The sequence below is a fragment of the Schistosoma haematobium genome, chromosome 1, assembly GCF_000699445.3.
Source record: "Schistosoma haematobium chromosome 1, whole genome shotgun sequence".
NCBI lineage: Eukaryota > Metazoa > Platyhelminthes > Trematoda > Strigeidida > Schistosomatidae > Schistosoma > Schistosoma haematobium.
The window spans coordinates 42,398,060-42,423,650 of record NC_067196.1 but is presented as its reverse complement, the minus strand read 5'-3'; the positions used below and the strand labels follow the sequence as shown (position 1 = coordinate 42,423,650).

General features: G+C 32.9%; 1 protein-coding gene across 1 annotated transcript in view; it reads left to right on the top strand.

Moving 5' to 3' along the window:
• RABGAP1 (Rab GTPase-activating protein 1) overlaps positions 1 to 24,635 on the top strand; it is a 38,835-nt gene extending 14,200 nt beyond the window's left edge. The window contains exons 9-17 of the mRNA XM_035730795.2: positions 4,163 to 4,515; positions 5,312 to 5,494; positions 7,109 to 7,234; positions 8,629 to 8,772; positions 9,544 to 9,714; positions 14,646 to 14,849; positions 17,357 to 17,461; positions 19,713 to 20,078; positions 21,131 to 24,635. Of these exons, the coding sequence (XP_035586340.2) occupies positions 4,163 to 4,515; positions 5,312 to 5,494; positions 7,109 to 7,234; positions 8,629 to 8,772; positions 9,544 to 9,714; positions 14,646 to 14,849; positions 17,357 to 17,461; positions 19,713 to 20,078; positions 21,131 to 21,373 (1,895 nt within the window). The 3' untranslated portion in view covers positions 21,374 to 24,635. The remainder of the gene's footprint in view (positions 1 to 4,162; positions 4,516 to 5,311; positions 5,495 to 7,108; positions 7,235 to 8,628; positions 8,773 to 9,543; positions 9,715 to 14,645; positions 14,850 to 17,356; positions 17,462 to 19,712; positions 20,079 to 21,130) is intronic.
• Positions 24,636 to 25,591: the final 956 nt, after the last annotated feature.

Here is a 25,591-nt window from a genome sequence, read left to right as displayed (position 1 = left end):
CGTATCATCATATTCTTATTCACTTTATTTTGCTCTTTTGTGTTATTTTTTTATCTTGTTATTTTATTTATGTATTTGAACACAAATATTGGTATAAAGGGGCACCAGATACATATGGGCAACACAATAACAGTGAGAATGTGAAGAGATAAAGAATGTAAGATGTGTATAAGAAAAATGAGAACCAACACGAACAGAAATTAGTGTGTGATAGTGAAATAATAATAATGGGAGGAGCAGTTCAATTATAAAAGGTACAACCAGAAAGAATTCTTCCAGATAAAGAAGTAACGTCCATTTTTTATGAAGAAAGTAGGAGAAAGTTACAGCAGGGTCGCCACTGACTTCTATTCTAAAACATATCTGATAACGTCTCTACCCACTGTGTTGCAACGTCTCTAGGACCCCAACCAGGGAGTCGTGAAGGACCAACAGATGCCAGTCCTTTGCAGCTTTCTTTCATACCACGACACATCGTCATACACTGACCATCTCTCCACTTTTTCCAACTAGTCTGAGCGTCAGAAAATAATGCACGACGTGGAATTCTCTAGGATAACATTCGTAGAACATGTCCAAGCCACCGAATTCGATGTTTCAAGATGGTGATACCAACTGAATTATCGTCGCTGCGCCCGAACACACGATGCCGAATCTCTGCATTACTAACATGGTGTTGCCACTGAATGTCAGCAATCCTTCGGAGACAACGATGATCAAACACAGAGAGTTGTCTAACATCCTCGACTCGGTGAAGCCAGGTTTCACAAGCGTAGAGCAAAACTGCTCTAACCGACGCATCTTAGGTGCGTCGTCTTACACTCAGAGTAACATCACGAAGGCGCCAAAGGTGGCCAAGATTGGCATAAGCCACTCTGGCTTTCACTATACGTGCATTGATCTCATCACTCACACCCCCACCAGCACTTATGCAGCTACCCAGATACACGAACTTCTCGACTACTTCTATCTGCTTGCCATCCAGGGTGAGTGCAGGATCCTGCCAGTCTTGCACTTCGAAGGTGCAAAGCACATAGCTTACCTACGGACACTGATTGCCAACTGATTAAGTGCGAATTGCATGGTTTGGGTATTATCGCACAGTAAGCTAATATCATCCGCATACTCAAAGTCGAGGAATCTTTCTCCAGACAACAGATCCACACCACCATTGCTTACATCCATCAGAGCTGTTTCCAGAATGTCATCGATGGCTAAATTGAAGAGGAAGGATTAGATTGGTCAACCTTATTGCTTGAATGGAACAGTGGAAAGAGGTGGTTGTATGCCCTCACTCTGTCTGAAGGCTTTCAAGCTGTTAAAAATCTCAGGCACACCCTTTTCCGATAGACAATCCCAGAGAACAGTCCTGTGCAAAGAATCGAAGGCAGCCTTGATGTCATACTGATTTTTTATTTAATACCTTAACGTCTGATTACCCTGATTTCTTGAGGTTTTGCCATCTGTAAAAATCGTAGTAATTTGTCAGACAAGTAATTTCTTAGTCTGTAACAGAGATTTCGAGCAATTGAAAATGGCCCATGTACACTTTTGTAATAAATGCACAAATAAGAATATCAAAAACCAAGCAACTATTGTCAGGAGAATACAAATCACAACTACTGCATCCTATGAAAAGAATTATGTGCTGATTCAATAAACAAATCATCAGTTTTGACCTTTTCGGACACCTTGAACCGTCTGGATCTTGTCCTTCCACAGTTATATGGTTTCTCAAACATGCATAATAAAGATGTTTCCTCATACTCTTTTCTACATATAAATAGTTCTCTATACCTTGCAAGTGCTACTTGTCTAAAAATTTGCTACGAGTAAGACATCAGCTTAATAGATTCTGTTGATTCAGTAATTAACATCAATATGTCCGAAAATCGGAAGGTATTACTTAATTTTGATTCACTTATCAAAAATGTCTCATTCGTGAAGATATTTCTTATATGACTATGTCAAAAGTAAAAACCGACGATATTCGTGTCCCGGAATACTATCTATGGTAACTACTTCTACGATGAACCTTCAACGTAAAGTCCAGGTTTCATAATGATTATGATCGACAATGTTGAAGCATCGATGGAGTCACTTATAGATGACTGTTTCATAAAATAACCGGAGAATACCGTACTTTGATAAATAGTCGACTGTTCCCATATATACAAGAGATATATATATGATACTTTTACGATATGGGACGAAAATTGCGGATTCAGTGACATCCGTCGGGAGCTCAACAGCTGGCACCAGTCAATTAACCTCACACTGGGATCAGAGGCTCTATCCTTCAACTCCGGAAAATGTATACTTGACATGTAGTCTCAGTTACTATGTTAAGCCCATATGATTTGTTCTATCTTCTGGACAGGCCAGTTTATCCATCCTACTTGTGTCACGTTTTGACCTTGTTAATCATTAACTTATCAATCCTGACTGATTTTATACTATACGAGCATATGTGTGTGTACACTTCTTATCACATTCATCACATGTCTGTGGCTTATTTTTATCTGGCTATAAATATTGATTAACGCTTGATCAAATGGAGTTGGCTCACATGACTTCTCCACCGCGCTTCATTTCGCTTCGCTGGTGGACAGTTAATTTAAGACATGGCACTGTGTAATAAATTATAATGATGTTAAGCTTATACTTAAATTGAACAAGAAGGTAGTGTTACTTAATTGTCTCACGTTACTAGAAATACAATAAATTATATTCTAGTTTGATTTTTACGAAAATTCAAGATCATCTAAAGTTTACTAAAAGATCCACCAAATCTGTTATGTATAACTCCTCTTACTCCAATTATCAATATTCTAATTTTATTTTGTCGGATTTGTCATATATGTTGAATCTCGTTTACTTACAAAGTCGTTTTTTAATATAGTAAATAGAACTAGTAAAACATCATGTCGCTAGACTTCCGTTGAATATGAATACTTATTCAGTCTTATTATAAACAAGCAACATTATTAGTTGAACTTCTGTGTGAAGCAATTTGTTTGATTTTTTGCCGTTGTTTAGTGATATTATTTACTGTCTCTCTCTCTGCTGCGCCTTCATGTTTGTTCTGAGCTAAAATCACTGAAATATTCGCTTAAAGCATTTTAACTTATTTCTTTTCTCTTTTAACCTTCATTCCAATGATCACACACACAATTCAGAAATTTTTTATTGATCATTCGATGTTTGTTTTTTCCACTAAAACTTTGTAGAGAGCACTGTTTTCAGTTTTACCTTGCAACTAAATTATACTGGACAGCAAAAAAAGTACATTACGACATGATAATTTTTTCTATTAAAATAGTTATTACACTTGTAAAGATTTTTTAAAATCTATTTTGTGCTGTGAATAATATCTTGATTATTGATCCATGTTTCTAGTCTTAATCTCTCATTAAATCCTACGGTGATGACAGCATGCTATTTAGTTCAGTAGTAACAGCTGTGACTTTTAACAATGACCTCAGTAGGCATTACAATTACTGGTGTAAAAGAAATGATAAGATTGAAGAATTGTTGAAGAGCTTAGTTTCTTCGTGAATTCATACCTCTTGTTCTATAAGGTAGTTATTTTGAGAATTAATGTGGTTGTTTGCTTTTTTTGAGTAGCCAGAAAAGCTGAAAATTAATATTCATCCGTTGATTCTTCAGTGTTTGTTATTTTCGTAACTACTTGTCAAACTTGATAAAAATGTTCAGTGGATTGTTATTATCAGAATAGACATGATATATGGAGAATCCATATGATCTACAACACAACTTGTATAATCTATGGAGTTTTCCATATGATTCTTTTGAGTGAATTCTGTATACACAGATAGATATATTTGATTACCATTACTTATGAGAACATATACAACACTTAAATCTGATTTTTGCTTAAATTCACAGTTTTATGTTGGCTTCCTAACACACCATAAAAACTAAATGATGAAGTATATAAAAATAAAGTACTATAGATCCAGTATAAATATTGGTATATTCATTACCATTCACTATTTATCTGATGTACTGACCAAGTAATATCACGATGCAGCTCCCAAACTCAATTATTTTTTTCATTTATTAACTTATTCGTAAAAACTAAATTTTTTTTCAAAACCTGCAAAACAAAATTGATCTCATAAACTAAATTTCATTTTAGATAGTGACAATGAACCACTGATGAGCGGTAATGGAATTGTATCAAGAGAAGTTACAGATGATCAGCTACTTCTTGAATGGGGACATTTAGTTACTGAATGGCATAACAAAGTCAGACAAGATCAAGCTAATGGTCTCGGCTTATCTACATATTGTTTGAGAATTGAATTATTGTATAGTGGTTGTTCTGGTCCTCATATTTCTCATTTAGGTTCTGCATTTTGTCAACGAATTAGGAAACTAGTTAGCCGTGGTATTCCAGATGCCTTACGAGCTGAAGTTTGGCAGTTATTATCTGGTTGTCCTGTTGATGAAAGTGGATTGATGGATGCTTATCGAATTCTCATTACTAAAGTAAGCTACTCTAGTAGTATTGTTTCATTATTTTTTTCTGTTGTACTTTTTTCCTTCAACAAAAGAATACTTTGGTCTGTTTAGTGTCAAGCGTTTAACTTCCATCCAATATCTTACAGAATCAAGCCGTTCTCTTTATGTTTCTGTTTGAACAGCGGTATAGTTTCATTAGTCGTATTGTTTATATTAGCGGATAAAAATTACCAATCACACCCAAATAGTAAGAATAAGAACTATCCACTGATTTCTCATTACCACGCAAACGGTCGGCACTCAGATGACTGCTTTTGCTAACCAATATAACCAAATTACAGAGTTACATGTTTTTCTCCTTCCTAATAACTCCAATATTTTCTAACCCACTGTTTTTCATCTGTAACCTCTTAGATTTTGGTGGGGTTTTCTTTAATCTGGGTGGTTTGGACGTGGAGCTTTTATTGTTCTTCTGAACAACATCAGGACAAGCTTCCGGTAAAAGTAAAGTATTTGAATTTCTCAACATCAGACTCACAGTTTGTCCTAACTACCTCGATCTTTATTGGCTATTGTTGACCTCAAACCAGTAATTATCTGCCTCGTTATTTTGATTGTATCTTACTTTTGATCTGATTCTTGCTCCTATATTTGTCCATGATTTATCTGATTGATTGATCAGACAGATTTGGATGTGTTTATTGATCGCCGATTGACTTGAGCGCCAAGATTAAATATTCTCTCTATCTTAGTACAACAAGATTCATAGTAACACTTTATATAACCGCCTTTCTCAAATGAATATTGTTTTTTTTTCTTGTAGCCATGTAAACATGATGAAGTTATACGTCGTGATTTAGCACGCACATTTCCAGCTCATAGTTTCTTCCGTGATAAAATTGGACAGGAAAGTCTCTTTCTTGTTAGTCGTGCTTATGCTTTGTACGATGAAGAAGTTGGTTATTGTCAAGGTTTAACATTTTTTGCCGCTGTATTATTACTTCATGTAAGTTTTCCTTGTTTACTCATAAAATAGTGTTTGTGATTTCTTTAGATTATCATGGCGACTATGTAATAAATCATTCTAGCTTACTTACATCCAAACAGATTCATAGTCTTGACATTCAATAGCATTAGCAAGGTGCTTTTAGTACTAAGTTTTCATCGTCAAATTTACATTAGAGCCCCCCAAGTGCCCTGGTACGACCGATGGTGGGGAGAGGCAGCTCAACCTCTCGAAATGCTGTCACATGGACATGCGTACATAACCACTGCTAAGAAAGTCCTACTGACTGCCTTCTCGCGGCATTACTGTTATTTACAAAATTGGGAGAACGAAAAGCGAATGTTCAGCGTTTTAACAGTGTTGGTGTGTATGGAGGGTCCGCCTAGGGGAGTCGGAAGACCCTGATTCCAAACCGATGGTGCACATGGGCTCCAGGATCCTGAGGGAACAAATGGCGTATGAACCAATTGTTGGCCACCGGCACCATAGGACTGCATCTCCTAACGTTGCTCCACTGCCTTGTAGATTAAACCTTTAGGTTAGAAGCTCCGGGTGTGGCTCCCTAAGAAAACCACCTGCTTCGGTCTGGGCGCCTGGGCAGTATCACAACTCATACTCAAAGCATGACTTGTGTGGCGCATATGTATTTGGTGCCTCTTTATATCAATATTTATGTGTTCAAATAAATAAATAAATTTAGATTTTGCCATTCATTTGTTGGTAAAGCATGGTAACAGTGATAATTTAAAAAAATCGATTAAAATTCTCAACCTCCAACCAATATATTTCAAGTTTTGACCCTATTCTACCTACTTTGATTCGCTCAACTGGGTGATATCATTAGCAATCACATTTAGTATCACTCCAAACCGAGTACATCAACTCACACTTGATAATTGAATTTGGTAAACTTTGTGATTCGATGATGCAATAATAGATAGATAGTCATGCCTTAACTCATTGGATGATAAGTGACCAACAAAATCATGTTTTTGTGTCAATGCGTTGTACAAAGAATATTATTTTTATTGGAAAGAAATGTCTTCTGCTGAGCATCTGACCTTATCTAGTGATGCATGTTCAATTGGCGGTTCATAATAATAATTTGATCTAGTGAGGAACCATCACTTCGTCATATCGTATCGTTGTATATTACAATCGATCGGCCATACATCTACTAATCTACCAATCTGCAAACATCTTTCATTACAAATTTTGGAAGCTGAGCCGTCATACTACGAATGAATGGTTGTATAATACTTCTAAAAATTAGCATGAAATATATTTCATAAGTGTGATATTGGATTTATTTTATACTGTGTCCAAAATATTGTACATTTTTTAAGTACCTTTTGCTCTAAAATCATGTGTTTAATCTAAGAGAATTATCTAAGCATATGAAATTAGATTGTAATACTATTGATTATTATTATTATTATTTCACAGTGGTATCAATATCTCAATTTTATTAATGTGTATCTTTGGGTACAACTTATAGATGATTTTATTAATATAGATGACACTCAAATAAATTGAATTCTTTCATCTTTGTTTTCTTAAATTGAATAATTTTTCATAATTATTCTTTATGAATATTCTGTCTTTTTGTTTCAGATGCCAGTAGAACAAGCATTCACATTATTAGTACAAGTGAATAACAATTATGGAGTTAGAGAATTTTTCTTGAATGATTTCGATGGATTACATATGCGATTATATCAATTGGATCGTATTATTCAGGTAAAATATAATTGTCTTTTTGAGGTCGTGGAATTTTTTTAATTTCATTGTAATCACAAACTAAAGTAAAACAACCATTAAAAGCCTGGAAGCATTGGACGGATGTTTCGTCCTTGTATTGGTTAAACGTTCACGCACGAGACAGAAGATCCTGGGTTCGAGTCCTGCTTGTGGGACTATGGGTGTTCATGTAGTTAAATGAAACGACCGCCTAATCTTTCCAGGTTCCCAGTGGTTGTCTAACTTTGATCGGTTCATCATTTCAACAAAATATGATTTTGTTTTTATTTTCTAATTTTCATTATTGAATGTGTGTGACTTGGTGTCTAGGTCAGTCGATTCCCAATTAAATGGATCTCAGACTTTAACCCCACTGTATACCTAACTTACTTTTGCCAACGGAATAGTTTCACTAGCTCTCATACGTGAACTGGTGACTGTCTCGAAACTGAGTAGATAAATCATCTTTACTTGGTAAATAATTTGCATAAAATAAAAATGACTTTTTTAAATATACATCTAATGGTAGTTCATTTATTTTAGATTTTATAGCTAACAGTGTCGCTGTGATGATAAAAATATAAATAATTTGATATAATTGTATGTTGAGAACTTTTTATTCACTCAGTATTACCACTGCCCCCAAATGCCCTGGTACGGCCGAGAGTGGGAAGAGTCCGCTCTCCCTCTCCAAATCCTCTCACATGGCCACGCGTATATAGCCTCTGCCAGGGAAGTCCTACTCACTGCCTTCTCGTGGCGGGGGTGTTGTTTACGAAAATGAGAGGACGAAAAGCGAATGTCTGGCGCTTTAACCGGATTCCAAACCAATGGTGCACATGGGCTCCAGTTTCCTGCGGGAACAAATGGCGTAAGAACCAATTGTTGGTCACCTGCTTCCATGGGACTGCATCTCCTTACGATGCTCCACTGCCTAGTGGATCAAACCTTCAGGTCGAAGGCTTGGGGAGTGGCCCCCTAAGAAAACCACCTGCTTCGGTCTGGGCACCCGGGCAGTATCACAGCCCTCACACATATCGAATGAGATTTGTGTGGCGCATATGTATTTGGTGCCTCCTTGTACCAATATCTATGTGTTAAATTAAATAAATAAGTATTACCACTATTCATGTAGCATCTTGAAGTAATCTCACCACGATGAGAAATCAATCGTCCAACGGTTACAATAAATTATTTATAACCAAATATAAACTTTGAGTATAGAAAGTATTACTTCTTTTCTGTGAGCTACAGAGGGAGACTGTTTTAGATGAGCGTTTAAACTGTGAATAAATTATTACATCAGCTTTTGTAATTTTGATTTGTTTTTGGTTGAATTGATGCAATAATAAACACTCACTTCACTTGCTGTGATCATTTTTCTTTCTAATTAGGATCAATTGCCAGATGTAGCAAAACATTTTAGTGATCTTGGCTTAGAAACTCACATGTTCGCTAGTCAATGGTTTTTAACATTGTTCACTGCTAAATTTCCATTAAATGTTGTCTTTCATATTGTTGATCTGTTTCTAACTGAGGTATGTTGTACTTAAATACATGATCATTTCTTTTTAAAATGTATAAATACTATAATTTTTTTAAAAGTACGTAATACCTTTAATGTTTTACATATTTATAACATCGTTTTCGTATGGTATAACGGAGGGAAATGTGTTTTGTATGTCATACGCTAGATTCTAGATACTTGGTCATATGAACTTAAACACTCAAAGTTTTATCGACGATCGAAAAACGGTTAATAACTAGGACAAGAGGATATTACAAAGAGACATAGAAATATATTACAATTAGATTCCAAGATGAATCTATCCACTGCTGGCCACTATCCATCTTTGCTTATAATGCTTGTGGATTAAGGTCATATCGCGGCAATACACACAGTATGCACATATACCAATAAGAGACTGATCAATTGCAGTCCTAAACATCAATGGGAAGATTCAAGTAAATAATACCAAGTGAACTATCCGAATTTATTAAAGGGATTGATTGCTTTAAACAAATGTTATAAAGCATGTCACACTTAGGAATTATATTGTTTGGATAAATTCATAAAGCATTGAATTACTTCTAAATTGCACTAATTTCGCCAATGATATACAAGAATTGATAGTTACATCCCTCTTTTTCCCAATAAAATGAACTTTTCCCTCCAGTATTTTTCTATTTCTTTGAAGACAAAGGTATACTATTTTCTATTAGTCAAGGTTATCACACTATAGTAGTATATGTTTTTATGATGTTTTATTTGTATTTTAAAAATGATCCTTTATCTATGTTTATTATAGGGTTTGATATTCATATTCAAAGTGTCTTTAGCACTATTGCAATTGGCTAGACGTGACTTACTCGGTTTGGACTTTGAAGGTGTTCTCAAGCATTTGCGTGTTACGATGCCAAAAAAATATTTAGCCCATGATGCTAATCAAGAATTACTTAGTATTGCATTATCGGCTAAAGTGAGTTTGGAAAACAAGCATCTAGTTTAATAAAATGATGTATTTAATATATGAAGAAAATCTTTCATTGAATGGAACAAAATGTTTTCAATGGTTTTAAAGGAATTGACAACATTGACAATGATTCTATAAAATCATTCATTTGAACAACTCTTATGGTTTATTATTTAAATAATAGAGGTGCAGTTATAGCTGGATATAATAACAACAAGTGATTTCATGATATTAAATAATTGAAGATGATTAACTTGAAACTTCGAAATTCGGTTTCCTTCTAGTTGTTACTCATTCAAATCCTCTTCACGTACATCTTGATGAGTATCAACTAGCACGATGTTTGTGTCCAAGGTGTTATTACCTTAGCTTGTACGATTATCGCGAATACGGTTGCCAAATTTAGATACACGGACTTATACGACCAACAAATGACGTATACACCTGAACGAACAGCCTGTAGTCCCGATTGGTCCTTTTCCCTGCCTGTTAAGCCCAAAACACAAATCTCAGTTTCCGTGATATGAATTATGTATTTCAAATATACTGGGTTTATGTGCAAGCCAAACAAACCACATCACACTATAAATGGAAAATAACATTGGTACAAGAATCTAGCCAAAGGTGACTGTGAACGTGGAAGACTGTAATTAATAAACTGGGCATAACTTAAGAATGGTAAATCCTATATTAAGTTCATAGGTCAAAGTAAAGCTTGTAATAAGTGGAATATGAATATACATAGTTTAGTTACTTAGCAATTATACCATATATATGATTTGTTTGGTGACTGTTATCAGAAATCACTGTTGGTTGCCATCTCAATGATGTTAAACTCATTCTTTAGAATCCTGGTTATTCTAAGTTCCTGGTTAAGTGATATTTCAAAGATACTAAGAGGAACTGTTGATTTGAGAAAATAATTTGCTCCTAGTGTTAAAGTAAAGACGATTTATTATCGACTGTATCATGGAAAATGTCCATATTTATTATCTTAAACATTTTAAGTGATTAGTAAATGTTTCGTTGACTGTTTATTTTATAGACATTATCCGTGTCATTATCCGCACCGATTTATTATTTTTTTGATCACATTCATTTATATCTAAGGTCAAGTGTTTTAATATTTGTTTCTATTAATTCGAAGTTCTAGAGCTTTATTTATGATAATATGATACTTTTTTATAAGTAAATACCATTCATATCATCCTGTCATTTGTTGTCTTCAAATTATATTGTGTAGTATTGTTGTACTAATGTGATGAGTAATTTTTTACTGTAACCTTGTTTAAATCAACATAAATTTATCGCGCTTTTGTATTGCTCCTTTTGGATCATTTCTATTCTCATTTATATTCTATCTATTCCATTTATATATACATATCGTGTAGTAGTAACATAACATTTTACTATTATTATTTGAAACTATATAATCCGAGATTATGATCTTTTTATTACATCATCGTGTTTATTCATTATTCATATTTATTCACAGGATACGACTGTACAACATGAAAAGAGATTCCATTAATGAATTTTATGTTTTTCGATGTTTTAAATGATGTGTTTAAAAGCTAAAATAGTTTAGGTTGATCTGCTTACATTAGGAATTCTATCTATTATTATTCCCTTTCATTCAGTCCACTTTGTTTCTATAATTCATAACAATAAATGTTGAATCCTGTTTGTTCAACAGTTACTTCTCCATCGTAGAATTTTCTGATTAACTAAGAAATAGATTTTTATCACCAGGTTTAGCAACTTTACATGATAATATAGCTTCCTACTGCCGTAATCATAAAATATGTATTAAAAATCTGTTAGATTCAACGGAACAATCTACCTGAAGTCGATTAAATTCAAAAGGCTATCTTTGGCTCTCGAGGTATTTGTGTATAAGTGATAAATGGTTCTTCAGTAAACGATAACCAGCTTAAAGTCAAGTTTCACATTCAATGTGATAATTCCAGCAACAGCGATCAACTTCTTCGCACAAACAAGCACAAAAATTATCAGTTCAATATTTCCGGAGAAATAACGAGTCTATCACCCACCAAGAAGACATTTAATTTACAGTTAACCAATAAAAGACAAAAATGAAATTATGGAACAAAATACCGGTTACCCATGAGTAGCACTACTGCAATCTCACAGCTGTGGCCTAACCTCTTGATTTGTTAGTGTATTTGTAGGGATGAAACTGAGGTATAGAGTTCTTCGTATAACTTCTTTGCACCAAGCTAAGCTGTATGAGGTTTCTTCTACGTCAATTCATAATTAATTTTTTAAGACGTCTACACTCCACTTTGTCACTTTTTTATAAGTTTGCTGAGGTAGCCGGTTCCTTTAATCAAAATATTAGCGTCAATTGTTAGATTTCGTTTAGATAGATGATTAAGTTATATCAGTTTTTTATCTACGTCATATGATTCCTCATCCAATTCGCGTACGATACTCATCTAGTTTACTTATTTTTGTATCGAGTTTTAAATTCAATTCTACTGAGTTATTTTATTGACATTTCATATTCTTCCCCTATTTCTTCAATAGATTCATCTTACTTTTCTATATATGTATTTTCTCTACTCTTATGAATATATTTTCATAGAATTACTATGCGTTATTTACACTGTTTCTCGTTTATTTAGGCATTCAAAATCCAATTTGTAGTTTTGGTTTTTAAATTCCAATTACAAACCAACATTTGAACAGTCGAGTAGTAATACCTATTGTCTTTCAAAAGATTATTAAGTCATCAATAAGTAAGAAAACTTCTACGGAGTTGCTTAGTTTTTGGGTTGATGATCATAATGATTATCGTGGTATTATCATTGTTCATAAATATTAAATTTTTAAGCTTCACTTTTACATTGATTTCACTAATGTCGGTATTCTCTCACGTAATCAGCTACTTACTCTCCATCACCGTGTTTGCCAACTTATATCCAGGTTTCGCTGAGATGAACATCTCAACTAAGACAAATTAATCTTCTACTATTAATGACTATACCCCTATCTAATTCTGATTTTAAGAGAATGAATAATGTTAATTGTGTAATCTATCCATTGAACGTCAGTCATATAATTGTCGAATTGCTCGCTGTTCCTTACTTCGTACGTGTTATTTTTCATAATAAAATATTATCCTAGCCTTACAATCTACAATAATGTTTTCTCATAGTGTGTGATTTCTAGATGAATATCCATATATTGCATAATCAAATCTTTAGGGTAATTGTAGTTTTGTCAGCAGTAGTCCGATGTAGTCCAATCGATTATGATTATTATTATTTCTACTAATTGATGTGCTCATATAGCTTAAGTAACACTTGTCCAGACAAGTAGTTTATGATAGTACGTGACTCACTGAAACTTAGAATAAAAATTATACAAATTCTATAATTCGTTATTTTCATACAGTTTGTTGTTTATCCAGCATTATTAAGATGGTAATTTGACAAGAACAATTAAGTTAATCTACTGTATTCATCGTAGGTTCTGTCAACACTTCTATTTGTCATATTTCATAATACCTTTAGTCTAGAATAGATGGGATGTGTCTAGCAGTAGGATCCAGGGCTCGCGTCTCGTCCTTTTGGGTACTGGTCAGGGTGATGGACCTGGATACCAAAGGTGATGTCCTCCACGAGACTCTAACTTTGTACCATCCGCATCAAACTCCATTAGTTTCATTCACTTAGCTACTAAGTTCAAATAGCCAGATACCTTCGGTGTTCAAAATGACAATAATGAACTCTTTTGGTTTTTATTTACGTAAATATATTTTCTCCAAAGTACCTAATTTGTTTGCTCAGATTATTTCAAATTAAGACAGGTATTTCGTGTACCATTTCCACTTTTACCATTTAGACATATACCAGGAGTCCTAAGTTTGCTAGTAAAAAATAGCTTTGTCTTGTCGGTTATGTGAAAAAAAGACAGATTTTATATGATTACTTAGGTCGATACACCTTACTAATGATCGGAATTTCTCTTTCAAAAGAAATCAAAACCCATTTTTAAATGTTTTTTCTTTCCTTTATTTTCTTATCTTGTTCTCTTTTGTTTATTACTTTATAGTACTTACTAATGTTCAGTAACCAGTGTCAGTTTTAATGATTTTTGAGAACATGATGTTCGACGTGTATCTGGTGTTGTTTAGTATTTCCAAATATTTACATAAACTTGTGACATTAGAATTACTTACTAGTAATAGCATTTCATTAGCATTTGTAACAGTCGTTTTCAACTTCGATAAAATTGTTGGACGTTTGTTCTGCTGTATTAATTTCCATTTTGTGTACTTCGTTCTCATTTTCGATTATCTGCCCTTGCGATTTCGACACAGGTGTTATCTGTTTTGTAACTTATCGTATGTTGTTGTACATAGCTATATATATTAGGACGGTTTCGAAAAGCACAATGTAGACTCTAGAGTTTCCATCCAATCAGGATCTGATAGAGCTCATTAGAATATCAACGTGGCATGCTACGATTGGACGATAGCATAACTTATCTGCTTGCATATTGACTGAATTACAATGAGGTTATAGCCAATACCAATAACTATAAATACCCATGTTTTCTGTACATTTTTGGTTCTTACTCGATAATCATTTCCCATGCCTCTTCCGTCTTCTGATTTGCGACTGTAGGTTTCTACACGTTCAACTGCCGTTAGTTATATATCGTATTCTGCCGTAATCAGGTAGATGACGTAACAATATTCACTTTTATTGTAAATAGGTCTAGTATTTTATACAGATACTTCACGATTTAATGTTTTTAATGTGTTCCATATTATCTCGTAATGATAGTACCGTATCTGCAGAAGATCTTGCACTTTTGATCACCAAATTGTACTCTTCACTTAACCGTACGGTTAGAAGTTTCGATAAAATTCTCCATCCACTTTATTCTCTTACATTTCTTCAAAGGTTACTTCCGCCAAATTACAAAAATATGCTAAAGAATGGATAACAAAGAGAGCCCAAGAAAAATTGACCGAATCTCCTCTACATGTCATGGAGTGTCAGTTGGCATCATTACGTCGAGAAGTTTCTCGATTAGAACACGAGAATGAATCACTGGCTACCGGTCTTTTATCGAGTAAAACATTAATGCACAAACAAGTTGACCGGGTAATTTGTTATTTATTTTATCAATAATTCTAACCAGTTTTTTACAATTTACGGTTAGTTATTTGTATTGAATGTTGTGTAGATTTTTCAAGAAATTTTGCATTCGAATGAGCTTAATGTCCATTTTTAGTTCACAGATTAATTGTTAAAATTCTTTCCCTATATAAAACTATTTTTTGTTGCTTTCCTATCCAAATTAGATTCTTATGAAGTATCAGACAGATATATTTCATCGTAGAAGACTAGTATATGAATAAAATAACGTCATGTTTAATCTGTTCATATACTTAATATAGCAATGAATATATAATACTTCTCTTTATCATATAAAATTTGCTTAACTTACAATTTGTGTAAATATATATTCTGTAAAACCGAACATTAAATGTCTGTTCCTTGCTCTTATTGCTTAAGTATCTCAAGTCAACCTATAGTATGTGATTGTTTTATCATTCCGTATTTCTCGGGAACTATTTGTATCGTTTTTCCTTTTGTTGGTTTCCTATGAATGTTTCGATGTTTACATACTCTTGTATATTCAGTTGTGTTCGAGTCGCTTACAAGCAAATAAACGAAACAATATTTTTAGGGTTGCTTCAAGTGGTAAAACTAAGTTACATGATATCGAATCAATACACATCAAAGTGAACAACTACAGTTTTTGCACGAAACTCAAAGATAATAATAATAATATCATATATTTGATCACAGCACAATCTCTCAGCACAGAATGTCCAGTATTGCAACAGTTCCATTTTTGATATCGATTTATGGGGAAAATGGATTAAAATTTTATCACAACAGTGATTAGTTGTTATTTGTCGGCATTTACAAACATTTTCGACAAGTTTCGTAGCTATGAAATCTTTTATCGCATAATACACGTGGTTCATGAATCCCATTCTCAGTTTTCTTGTTTCCTTAGAAAATACGAGAAGGAAATGTACCAGCAAGCCTTGTGGTTGGTCGTGTTTGAATTTCTCAGTAATTCTCAGATATATTGGCAGCTTTTTAGGGAAGTGATTGAGAACATGTGGTTAAAATAAGTAATAAATAAGTTCATGCAAATCTAAAACAGGAAAAGTTATCCTAACGTTTTCATAGTAAGAAAATGTGTGATTCAAAAGTATATGAACAGGTTTTTGATGATGTACTAACATAGTACTTGAATCGCTAGGATTACATACATTAAATATTGAAAGATAATGGGTGGAGGGTGTCAGGGATAAGAAATAGGGGATTATACTGAAACAGGTATTGGTGATGCTTCTACCTCGAGGTTGGTATCAACAATATTCAGCATTGCTGCTTTGCTCCCTATGCGAAGTACGGAAAGCGTTGCTAAAGAAGATAGAGTTCCTTGTCAACCTGAGACAATAGTACATATTGTACTGGTGTTTAGGAACGGAGAATCAGTTTAGCCTCAGGCTAAGCTTTGCTTGCATAGCTAAGCAATGAGGTAAATCAGGCTGAAAACTATTGGAAAGCTGATTCAGTAACTCAAGATAGTCTTTAAGAGCATAAAATTGTTTCACCAAGTTATATATGGTGTTTAGAGGAACATCATATAACTGCAAACGATTGAATCAATGAGGTCTGAGTACGGTGGACCCAACCTGTTTCAAATAGAGTAATTCTGTGAACGTAGATTCATGGAAGGAAACTCTACTTTAGTCGCTCCAATAGGCGTCACTGGTATTTAGTCCTGGGTGATTTATTCACAGTGTTAAAGGGTAATTGTTTCTCCGTAAGGGTGAATCTTGTTGATCTCGGACTTCAGAGAAAAGTGGCTAAGGAATGTGTTGAAAATTACTGGTTATTAATACACAGCAATGTCGGTTTCAGTATAATCACCCTTATTATCTTTCTAGAGTAAGTGTATGCTATCCTAGATGATATTCTACTATTCAGACTATTATTATCGTGACATATTAGGTTATATATCAAATGGATGTGTCATGGGAATATAAAAATGTTCACTTTGATCGGTGGTTATCATTGTACTATTCATTGTATTTATCCTTAATTCATATGTGCAACTTCTCTGTTAACATTTCAATACACTAATTGTGTTTCTTTGTCAAAATATCTATTGTTGTTTGAATTTGATACCATGTTTACATAGATAGTAAGACAGATAGTTTATAAATATTTAATTCAGATAATATTATGTAGGATTTATACAAATCTATTTTTTTCTTTTGAAGATTTCTTCTGATGTTCGATAAATTCTATAATATTTCCTTTTTAATAGCTACTCGATTTCATTGATAATACTCATAATTATTTTGTATATACTTATGTATAAGTGTCATTGTACTATATCGTTTGTGCTGACTATTGGCCACTGCTCGAACTACATTAAAACTTGTCATTAAAAATCGTTAAAAAGTCTAACTGTTTAAAACCATTAAACGATCACTTCCTTGTTATTTTTTACAAAGATTAAATTTATTATTAAAAAGAAAATATATTAATTTATATCATTTTATTTTTGTATATTTCAGTTAGAAGATAAAGCTGAAATATTAACTCGAGAATTATTCGCTTCCAGGCAGGATTTTCAAGATGCTTTAGAAGAAAAAGCTCACTTAGAAAATGAAGTACTACAGGTAAGTAAAGTTTGGTATCTACCTTTTTGTCAAATTTTATCATTTAAAGCATAATTTGTTGTGCTGCAGCATCTTTGAATGAGTCGATAGTTTTCCCTATCTTTCTAAAAGGTTCACGTCATCTGTGCAACTACTAATAGGGGATGTCTTTTCCCGACTGCGTTCAAACTATCGTGTGTTCGGGCGCAGAGACGATAAGTCAGTTGGTGTCACCATCTTGAAACATCGAATTCGGTGGCTTGGACATGTTCTACGAATGTTATCCTAGAGAATTCCACGTCGTGCATTATTTTCTGACGCTCGGACTAGTTGGAAAAAGTGGAGAGATGGTCAGTGTATGACGATGTGTCGTGGTATGAAAGAAAGCTGCAAAGGACTGGCATCTGTTGGTCCTTCACGACTCCCTGGTTGGGGTCCTAGAGACGTTGTAACACAATGTGTAGACGTTATCAGATATGTTTTAGAATAGAAGTCAGTGGCGACCCTGCTGTAACTTTATTTTGCGTTCTCCATAAAAGTGAATATAACTTCTTTAACTGAAAGAATTCTATTTCTAGTTGCATTTTTGCTGTTTTCCCTATTATTATTGTTCTTTCACTCTCATATATTAATTTTTATTATACTTACCGTCCATTTTGTATCTCTTCACAACCTCTTTTTTTTATCGTGACGCGTGTTTATATGTATATATGTGGTGTTCCCTTGTATAAATTTTTATGTGTCCAAACAAATAAATTAAATATTGTACGACATATCTCAAGCTATCAAGGTTATCATAAATCAATGTATTTGTTTGATTATTACTGTTCATTTTTATATCCATCGCATACTCGTCAGTTTAATGATTTTCCATTGAATTTAACATCATTTTTAAGACAGAAATATTTGACACTTAAATATAATTTAGTCTCTTTTCACCCCATACTATGTTTGTTTTACATTACTTTCTTTAATAATTGATTCACTTAGATTGTGTTACGATTTCTCTTACTACGATCCAGCTACCCGTATTGCTTAGTATTCTTAAGCAGTACTTCACTCGACAGGTCCCCAAATCAGAACACGGTTGAATAGTAACGTAACTATATTCCAAATAAAAGTGTTGAATGGAAGTAGGAATCTCAATAAGAGAAACGTCAGTATATCTATAATTTTCACTTAAGATCCCAGAGTATCCGCTGACGCTGATTGGTTAAGAAACAGCTAATCAGCTTTCCCCAATACAGTCCTGCACGGGACATGCTTTATTCCAAACTATATTCCTCCAACAGATAGTTTATGAATATGAGAATAATCTGAATATTATTATTATGGGCTAACGTGATCTGATAACTATTGTTAACTCAATTGAGTTGTTCTATACAATAATAATTTCTGATACATCTTGTCATATTGATTTGTTAATAAGCCTTCGCTAAATGTATTTAATTCGTCAAATGATTACAATTAACTTCCGATTGATGGAATAATATAAAAGGCAGATACTTTTTGAATCATTTACATTGTTCAGTAGAAAGTTGTTTACAGTTTTTAAAATTCACCATTCTATATATTTCAACAATCTGTCCAAAGTCATGTGAATCACAATAAGTTACCGAAGATCAACACGTCCTAATATATAACAGTTTCGAATGAAATTGGTAGGATTATTTGATCGTTGTTTACTTCATGTGAGAAATAAGATACTTTTTTTATTCAATCTACGTAAATATTATATCAATTCGCATACTATTTAATAACATATATACACTTTTGAGTCATTGTCTCAAAGCGATTGAATTCGCCTTCCTAACAAATGTGTACTATCGCCAAAGTACATATACATTTGTGTGATCATATTATTATTATCTCTATTACTTACTGTATCACTAAACTGTTCTATTATTATCATTGTAGGATAATTACTTTGTCCCTGTAACATTAATAATAATAAATTAGTTATTAATTATAACAATATCATCCTGATTAGATCAACCTGATAACTTGGTAATTACCAGCCTCCAATATTGTTTAGACTCCAAATGCATCAAACTGATTAGTCCTATGTACAAGAAATAGTAAGCACGATTGATGTGAAACCTCACTGGTCTTTTTCTCAAGTGACGTTCATTTTCATCATGTTATCTCAGATAAATCATTTTGCATACAAATTTATAATGTTAATTTACCTAATAAATATTCATTCAGAATTTTAGAATAAGTTCTATATAATGGAATCATCATTTCATTATTGTTTGATACTTTTTCTTAGGTGAAAAAAATGTTTCGTAGTGCACTTGAAGAGAATTCCATTGAATTAGAAAGAAATCAACATATGTTTACTAGTTATAAAGCAATTATAAAAGAATTAAATGATTATTTAATAAAAATTAATGAAAATTATCCCATCAATTCATTAACTATTAATCAATTATATAAACATGATCCATTATTTTTGGATTTAACTTTTGATTTAATAAAACAAGTATTACATTGTAAAGAATGCTCATCTATTGTCAATACTTATATTGAAAAATCAAATAGTGTAAATTTAACAGATCATGTAAATACTCCTTTATCTATTAAAGAGGAAGAGATTGTTAATATGAACAGTAATAATGATAATACAGACAAACAAGTAAGTACCCTTTTTATATTGAAATTACAGTTATTTCCACTGACTTGTACATTTCAAATATATAGTTTTCATAGCATTTTTCTTCAAATAAACACTCCCAAATCTAGGTAAAGAAGTTTATGTACTACATCTTAGGCCGGATTTTTCGTAAAACGCTGTCTTGATTTCTTTTTAAATAGAAATGTGACCAGGAGAGGATCGAATTTTGAACTAATAATCTACAATTAAAATGTCAGTATTGAGAGCCACCGTGTCACACCCCGCCTCCTTTTGTTTTATAAATTGTACGTGTTTTAGTAAAGGTAATATCGAAATATAATATAATAACGATAATAATGGCAGCTAAGGTTACTATTTAATCAGGCAAATCACCAATGAAGATTTCATTGCAAATGTTTGTAAAGAACATAGGTAATACTTTTCAGTTAAAATTCCACTAATTTTTTATTTTGAACTATATATATACATATATATATATATATATATATAACATCAAAAGCCACTAATGTACCTGATACCTAGGATCCTATTCAGACAGCTAAGATAAATTTAAAAAGATACATGGATCCTTTCGTATGCATATTAATTTGCGAAGTAACCGCTGCCTCCAACCAGTCTAAAAGTCATCAAATATTGCTTGAGTACGAAGCTGTTATAACTGCATAAAACGTCTTCAAGCTACCGAAGTTGATTTTTTGATGTAGCAACAGTGAATATGAAGAGCGTATTTTACAATTTACTTACCTACTATTTTATTCATTACACCTATCATTGTATGCATTTACAATAAATGTACCGACCTATTAGTCATTTTATTAAGCTTTTTAACGTGTATAAGTCTTACAAGTATTCCATTGTCAACTTTTATCTTTTGACCTACCACTAAATCATGAAACTTTGTGAAGCATTTGACAGATAAAGAAATTTAGACGTTTCAAAGTTTTTCTCATTTATGTCTGTAAGATTTATTCTCAGTTTTAATTAGCGGAATATCTTACATTCAAAACATAAATCCACTGTATTGACAAAACATTTATCTCTTTGTTTCATAGAATCAAGATCATTTGAACAATCAATCTGAAGAAAAAATCATTAATGGTAAATGTACAAGAAGACAATCAATTATACATATTCTTGATAAATTCAAATTATTGAATACACCTAACAGTTGTTCTTCTCCATCATTGAAATTACATGAACTAAATGGTGATAAATCAATGGAAGAATCCATCACATTAAATAATATTACATCTAATACAATTAATGAAAATAATTGTGAAACTTCATCACACTAATTAACAATTATCTATTGAGATTATGTAAATATTATTTATCATTAATTATGTATTTATCCTATGATTTTCAATGTTAACAAATTATAACCAATTTTAAGTTGTATTTATGATCATATTCTCTTAATTCACTACAATCTCCGTAGTAACTATTATTATTATTACTTTCTGAGTTATTATTTATCATTAATTTCATTTTCGTTTTAATTACTTGAATTTTTTTCTTTTATTTATCTTTTTATATTTTGGTAAAAGATCTTACCATTTATTTACTTCTTTTTGTCTTATTTAATGTATTACGAAATAAAAAAAATTACATAATATGATCATGATAATTATTTCTTTAATTTCAATTTTATTTTATGTTAGAATAACTGTAAACTTAATCATTCAAACAATCATAGCATATTTGTAATTGAATTGAATTTAATCGTTCAATATGTTATAAATTATTTTGTAGCGTTCAAGATTTTGCTGTTTAAAAATATATTTCATTTCTGTAATAAACCACTTCCTATGACTCTTTTTTCTCAAAATTTGCTTTATAAATGTTGAATTATATAATATCAGCCTGAAGAAAAATATTCACAAATTGTAATTTCAATTAGATATCTCTTTTAATTAGGTAAATTATATTGGAGGAAAGTACTCTTCTATTATCAATTTAATATGGATTTCTTTACTTCTATAAAAAACGTAAAGATATATCTATATACAATGAATAAAAGTTTCTCACAAAGAAACAGGCTTCCTTAATATGAAAATCGAGTACTTAATTCAGTATACAACTAATATTTGTTAGAGGCTTTATCTAAATATTAATCTCTTGAAAAGTAAAGGATTCTTATATGTTATCTTCGTTAAATCTAAAACAATAACATGCTTGAAGAAATATTAACAATTTGTAAATTTTATTCAGCTATTTATATATATTGACTTTATTATTTTCATATCTTCAAAATCTATCGAAGTATCTTGCAAATCATTTATTTATTTCTTATAATAAATCAAATTGCTTTTCATAGTTATAACACTAAATTCCACTATGTGTTCTACTTGTATTTCATTTTAATTTGAACGAATAAATTATATTTAACATTCAATAGCTCATATGAAGCTGATCTAGTGAATAATGCTTGAGATTTAATAGTCAGAAGTGAAATACAATGACCCTTGTATTCCAACTGCATAATTATTTTAAATGGCTTTAGTTGTGTTAATTAATCTTAAGTATTTTGTGTATCAGTTTATCAATTTACTAAAAAGGAATAATTTTTATTGGCGAGTTATTTTTTTTCCACTATTCATTCATTTGTCGGGAAGGATGTCAGTTACTCGCTACAACCGGATTGTATTGCTTAATCAGACTTCAAATCAATTGAGTCAATTAACCACAGGTAGCCAGAAACAGATTATATTCTGCCACTTGGAAAAGTCTAGAGTGTTAGTGTCCCCAAATGCTGGTAAAACGGAGAATGGAAAGGGTCGTGTTCTCCCGTCACGTAAAGTGGGCTTTTACGAAAATGGTAGAACGAAAAGTGAACTTCCGGTCATTAAACTAGGCTGGTGGACCCATAGGACCCACCTACGGAAGTTGGAAAACTGTGATTCCAAACCTATGATGTAAATGGACTTCAGGATCCTATTGAGATGTCAGGGTAGTATTCTAACACACTCAGAAATATGATAAATAATAATAATAAAGAAAATAACCGGTTCGCGTACATGTTATTTGCAGTGCATTTAATTCAAAGGTATCTACTTTACACTGTCTCACCTTTGTTTTCCTTTATTTCATCCTGTTTACTTATATTATTTAACCTAACTAGTAGTTTACCTCTGCCGAAAACTCTGTCCCATCTAGACGGTCCCACGTCTTTAAGTAGTCGCATTGATTAGTACTGTCACGGAATACAAAATATAGGGCTATCTTATTTAAACTTGCCTACTTCGTTTACGCACTGATACAAAGCAGATAACATGTAGGTTTGGCCAATTCTTGGGGAAGTTTTTATGGTTACGAATGCTGCGTATTTGGAATTGATCGTGTCTTGGTTTAAAACAAGCTTTTCTTGCCTTTCGCTGACCCAAAAACGTATCGTCCTGAATGGATTGTTGTACGCAGACTATGTTTAAGGCTAACCATCAGCCTCCCGAAGAATACTGACGAACGTTGGTTATGTCTTCATAAATCTAAGAAAGTAGCAAGTAAAGTTGCTTTTCAGTTCGTGTAGCGTCCATTTCACAAGTGTTGGGTTGTACTAGAATATTTTAGAAGTAATTCCAAAGGCTTCGTATATCACTTGTCCTGATAACCGTTATTAGATAAAACTCAACGGTGTATATATTTCCCTAACGGTTCTTTCGTCGTGTCAGATACTTGTTCTATATTTCCTCTTGCAGCTTTCTCCACTCTCATTGCTAGATCTTCCACGTATTTATGCTTGTCAGTTCTCCACTTCATTGTATGCATCAGTGTATTCAGCTTGTGCCTTAACTTGCTGTGTTCTGATTCGGCTGTTGTTAATTGCTGTCTTCTTGTTCTTCTTTTCTTGAATCAAATACAGGGTTTCCATAGAGACCTATTCCTTATAAAAGTGCTTCTTCAGGCTTAGAACCTGCTGACACATTGAAGTTAATGCTTCACTGGTCTCTTTCCAGTTGTCCTCCATAGTAGTTTCTTCTTCCTTCAGTAGATCTTGTAAGGCTTGAAACCTGTTGTTGAGAGATATCTTGAATTCGTTGAGTTTGTTAGTATGTGGAAGGAAGGCAGTATTGAACCTTTGTAGTGCTGATTGTCCAGTTGTCCAGTACTTCTTGAGATTCAGTTTCAACATGGCAATCATCAGCTAGTGATGATCTGAAGCTATGTCAGCTCCTCTCATGATTCTCACGTCTTCCATTGTCCTTCTGGATTCTTTAGTGATACAACTATGACCGATCTGGTTCTTTCTAGAATAGTCGGGGAGACCCATGTAGCTTTGTTTATGTGTTTGTGTGGGAATAATTTGCCTCATGTAACCAATCTGTTGAATGCACATAAATTCGCAAATCTCTCACCATTCTCGTTCCTTTCTACCACTCAGTCCATGCCGTCCTGTGATATCTTCATATCCGATGTTGTCCATTCCAACTTTGGCGTTTAGATCTCCCATCAGGATGGTCAGGTCGTTTCATGAGTACTTTGCTAGAATGGATTGTAGCATCTCGTAGAACTGATCTTCGTTACCATCATTGGTGAGTGAATAACACTGGTCCTCCCGGTCTCCCACATTGTCTGGACGTTCGATGTACCTGTACAAATTGTTGCTCTGGTTGTTAGAATGGGCATCTGCCTCAGGACTTCAGAAGAATATTGGCTTTTGCAATGAGGCATCATAGTTCTTCTGAATGGAGATCATTCATATCTCAGAGCAGAGTTTAATTGGTTAGCGTTCTTTAGCAACGTTGTTTTCTACGGGATCGGGTTGCGGATATGATGTCCAACCATCCTCCTTTGACTGAGATTAAGAAAGGCAGAAACCCGGAGGTTCCAGATGTAGCTAATTAGAAGAATTAGAATGATATATATATATATATATATATATATATATATATATATATATGATTTTTAAGTCTTTGATCTGTTCAAAGAGGGATAAGTTTTTATATGGATATAGATCAATCGTTTTGCCGTAACTCACGTTTCTTTAGCTTGTTATGCTGATCGAAATATCACAATGCAGCAGGAGCTGTTTTTGGCTTTATTTGTTCTGTTAATCAGTGACGCACTAAAACATCAGTTAAATAACAATGAACTCGTTTGACACCCTAATTGGTCAGGTTTGAGTCATGCTCTGAAAATGAAAAGTAACCCATAAAAAATTTTGAAACGTCTTTATGGGATTTTTCCAACAATTTAGACATATCATATAGATTCCCAAAAAAATATTTTACACAATGATAACTTGATTGAAACATTCAATGTATCATACACATTAGAACCCTTAGCAATTCTTTTTGAGAAACATTTTCACGAAGACCTAGATGAGGTTTTAAAGCTGATGAATATAAGAACATATACAAGTAACATCTAACTCGAGAGTTAAGTTAAAATGTCATCAAACTTTTAAGTTCAGGAATATTTCAGTATCCTATCAAAAATCATTACTAATACACATTTGAACCACTTTTTTTATTATGTATGGATTGAGGAGCAACAAGTGGAAAACAGCTCATCAC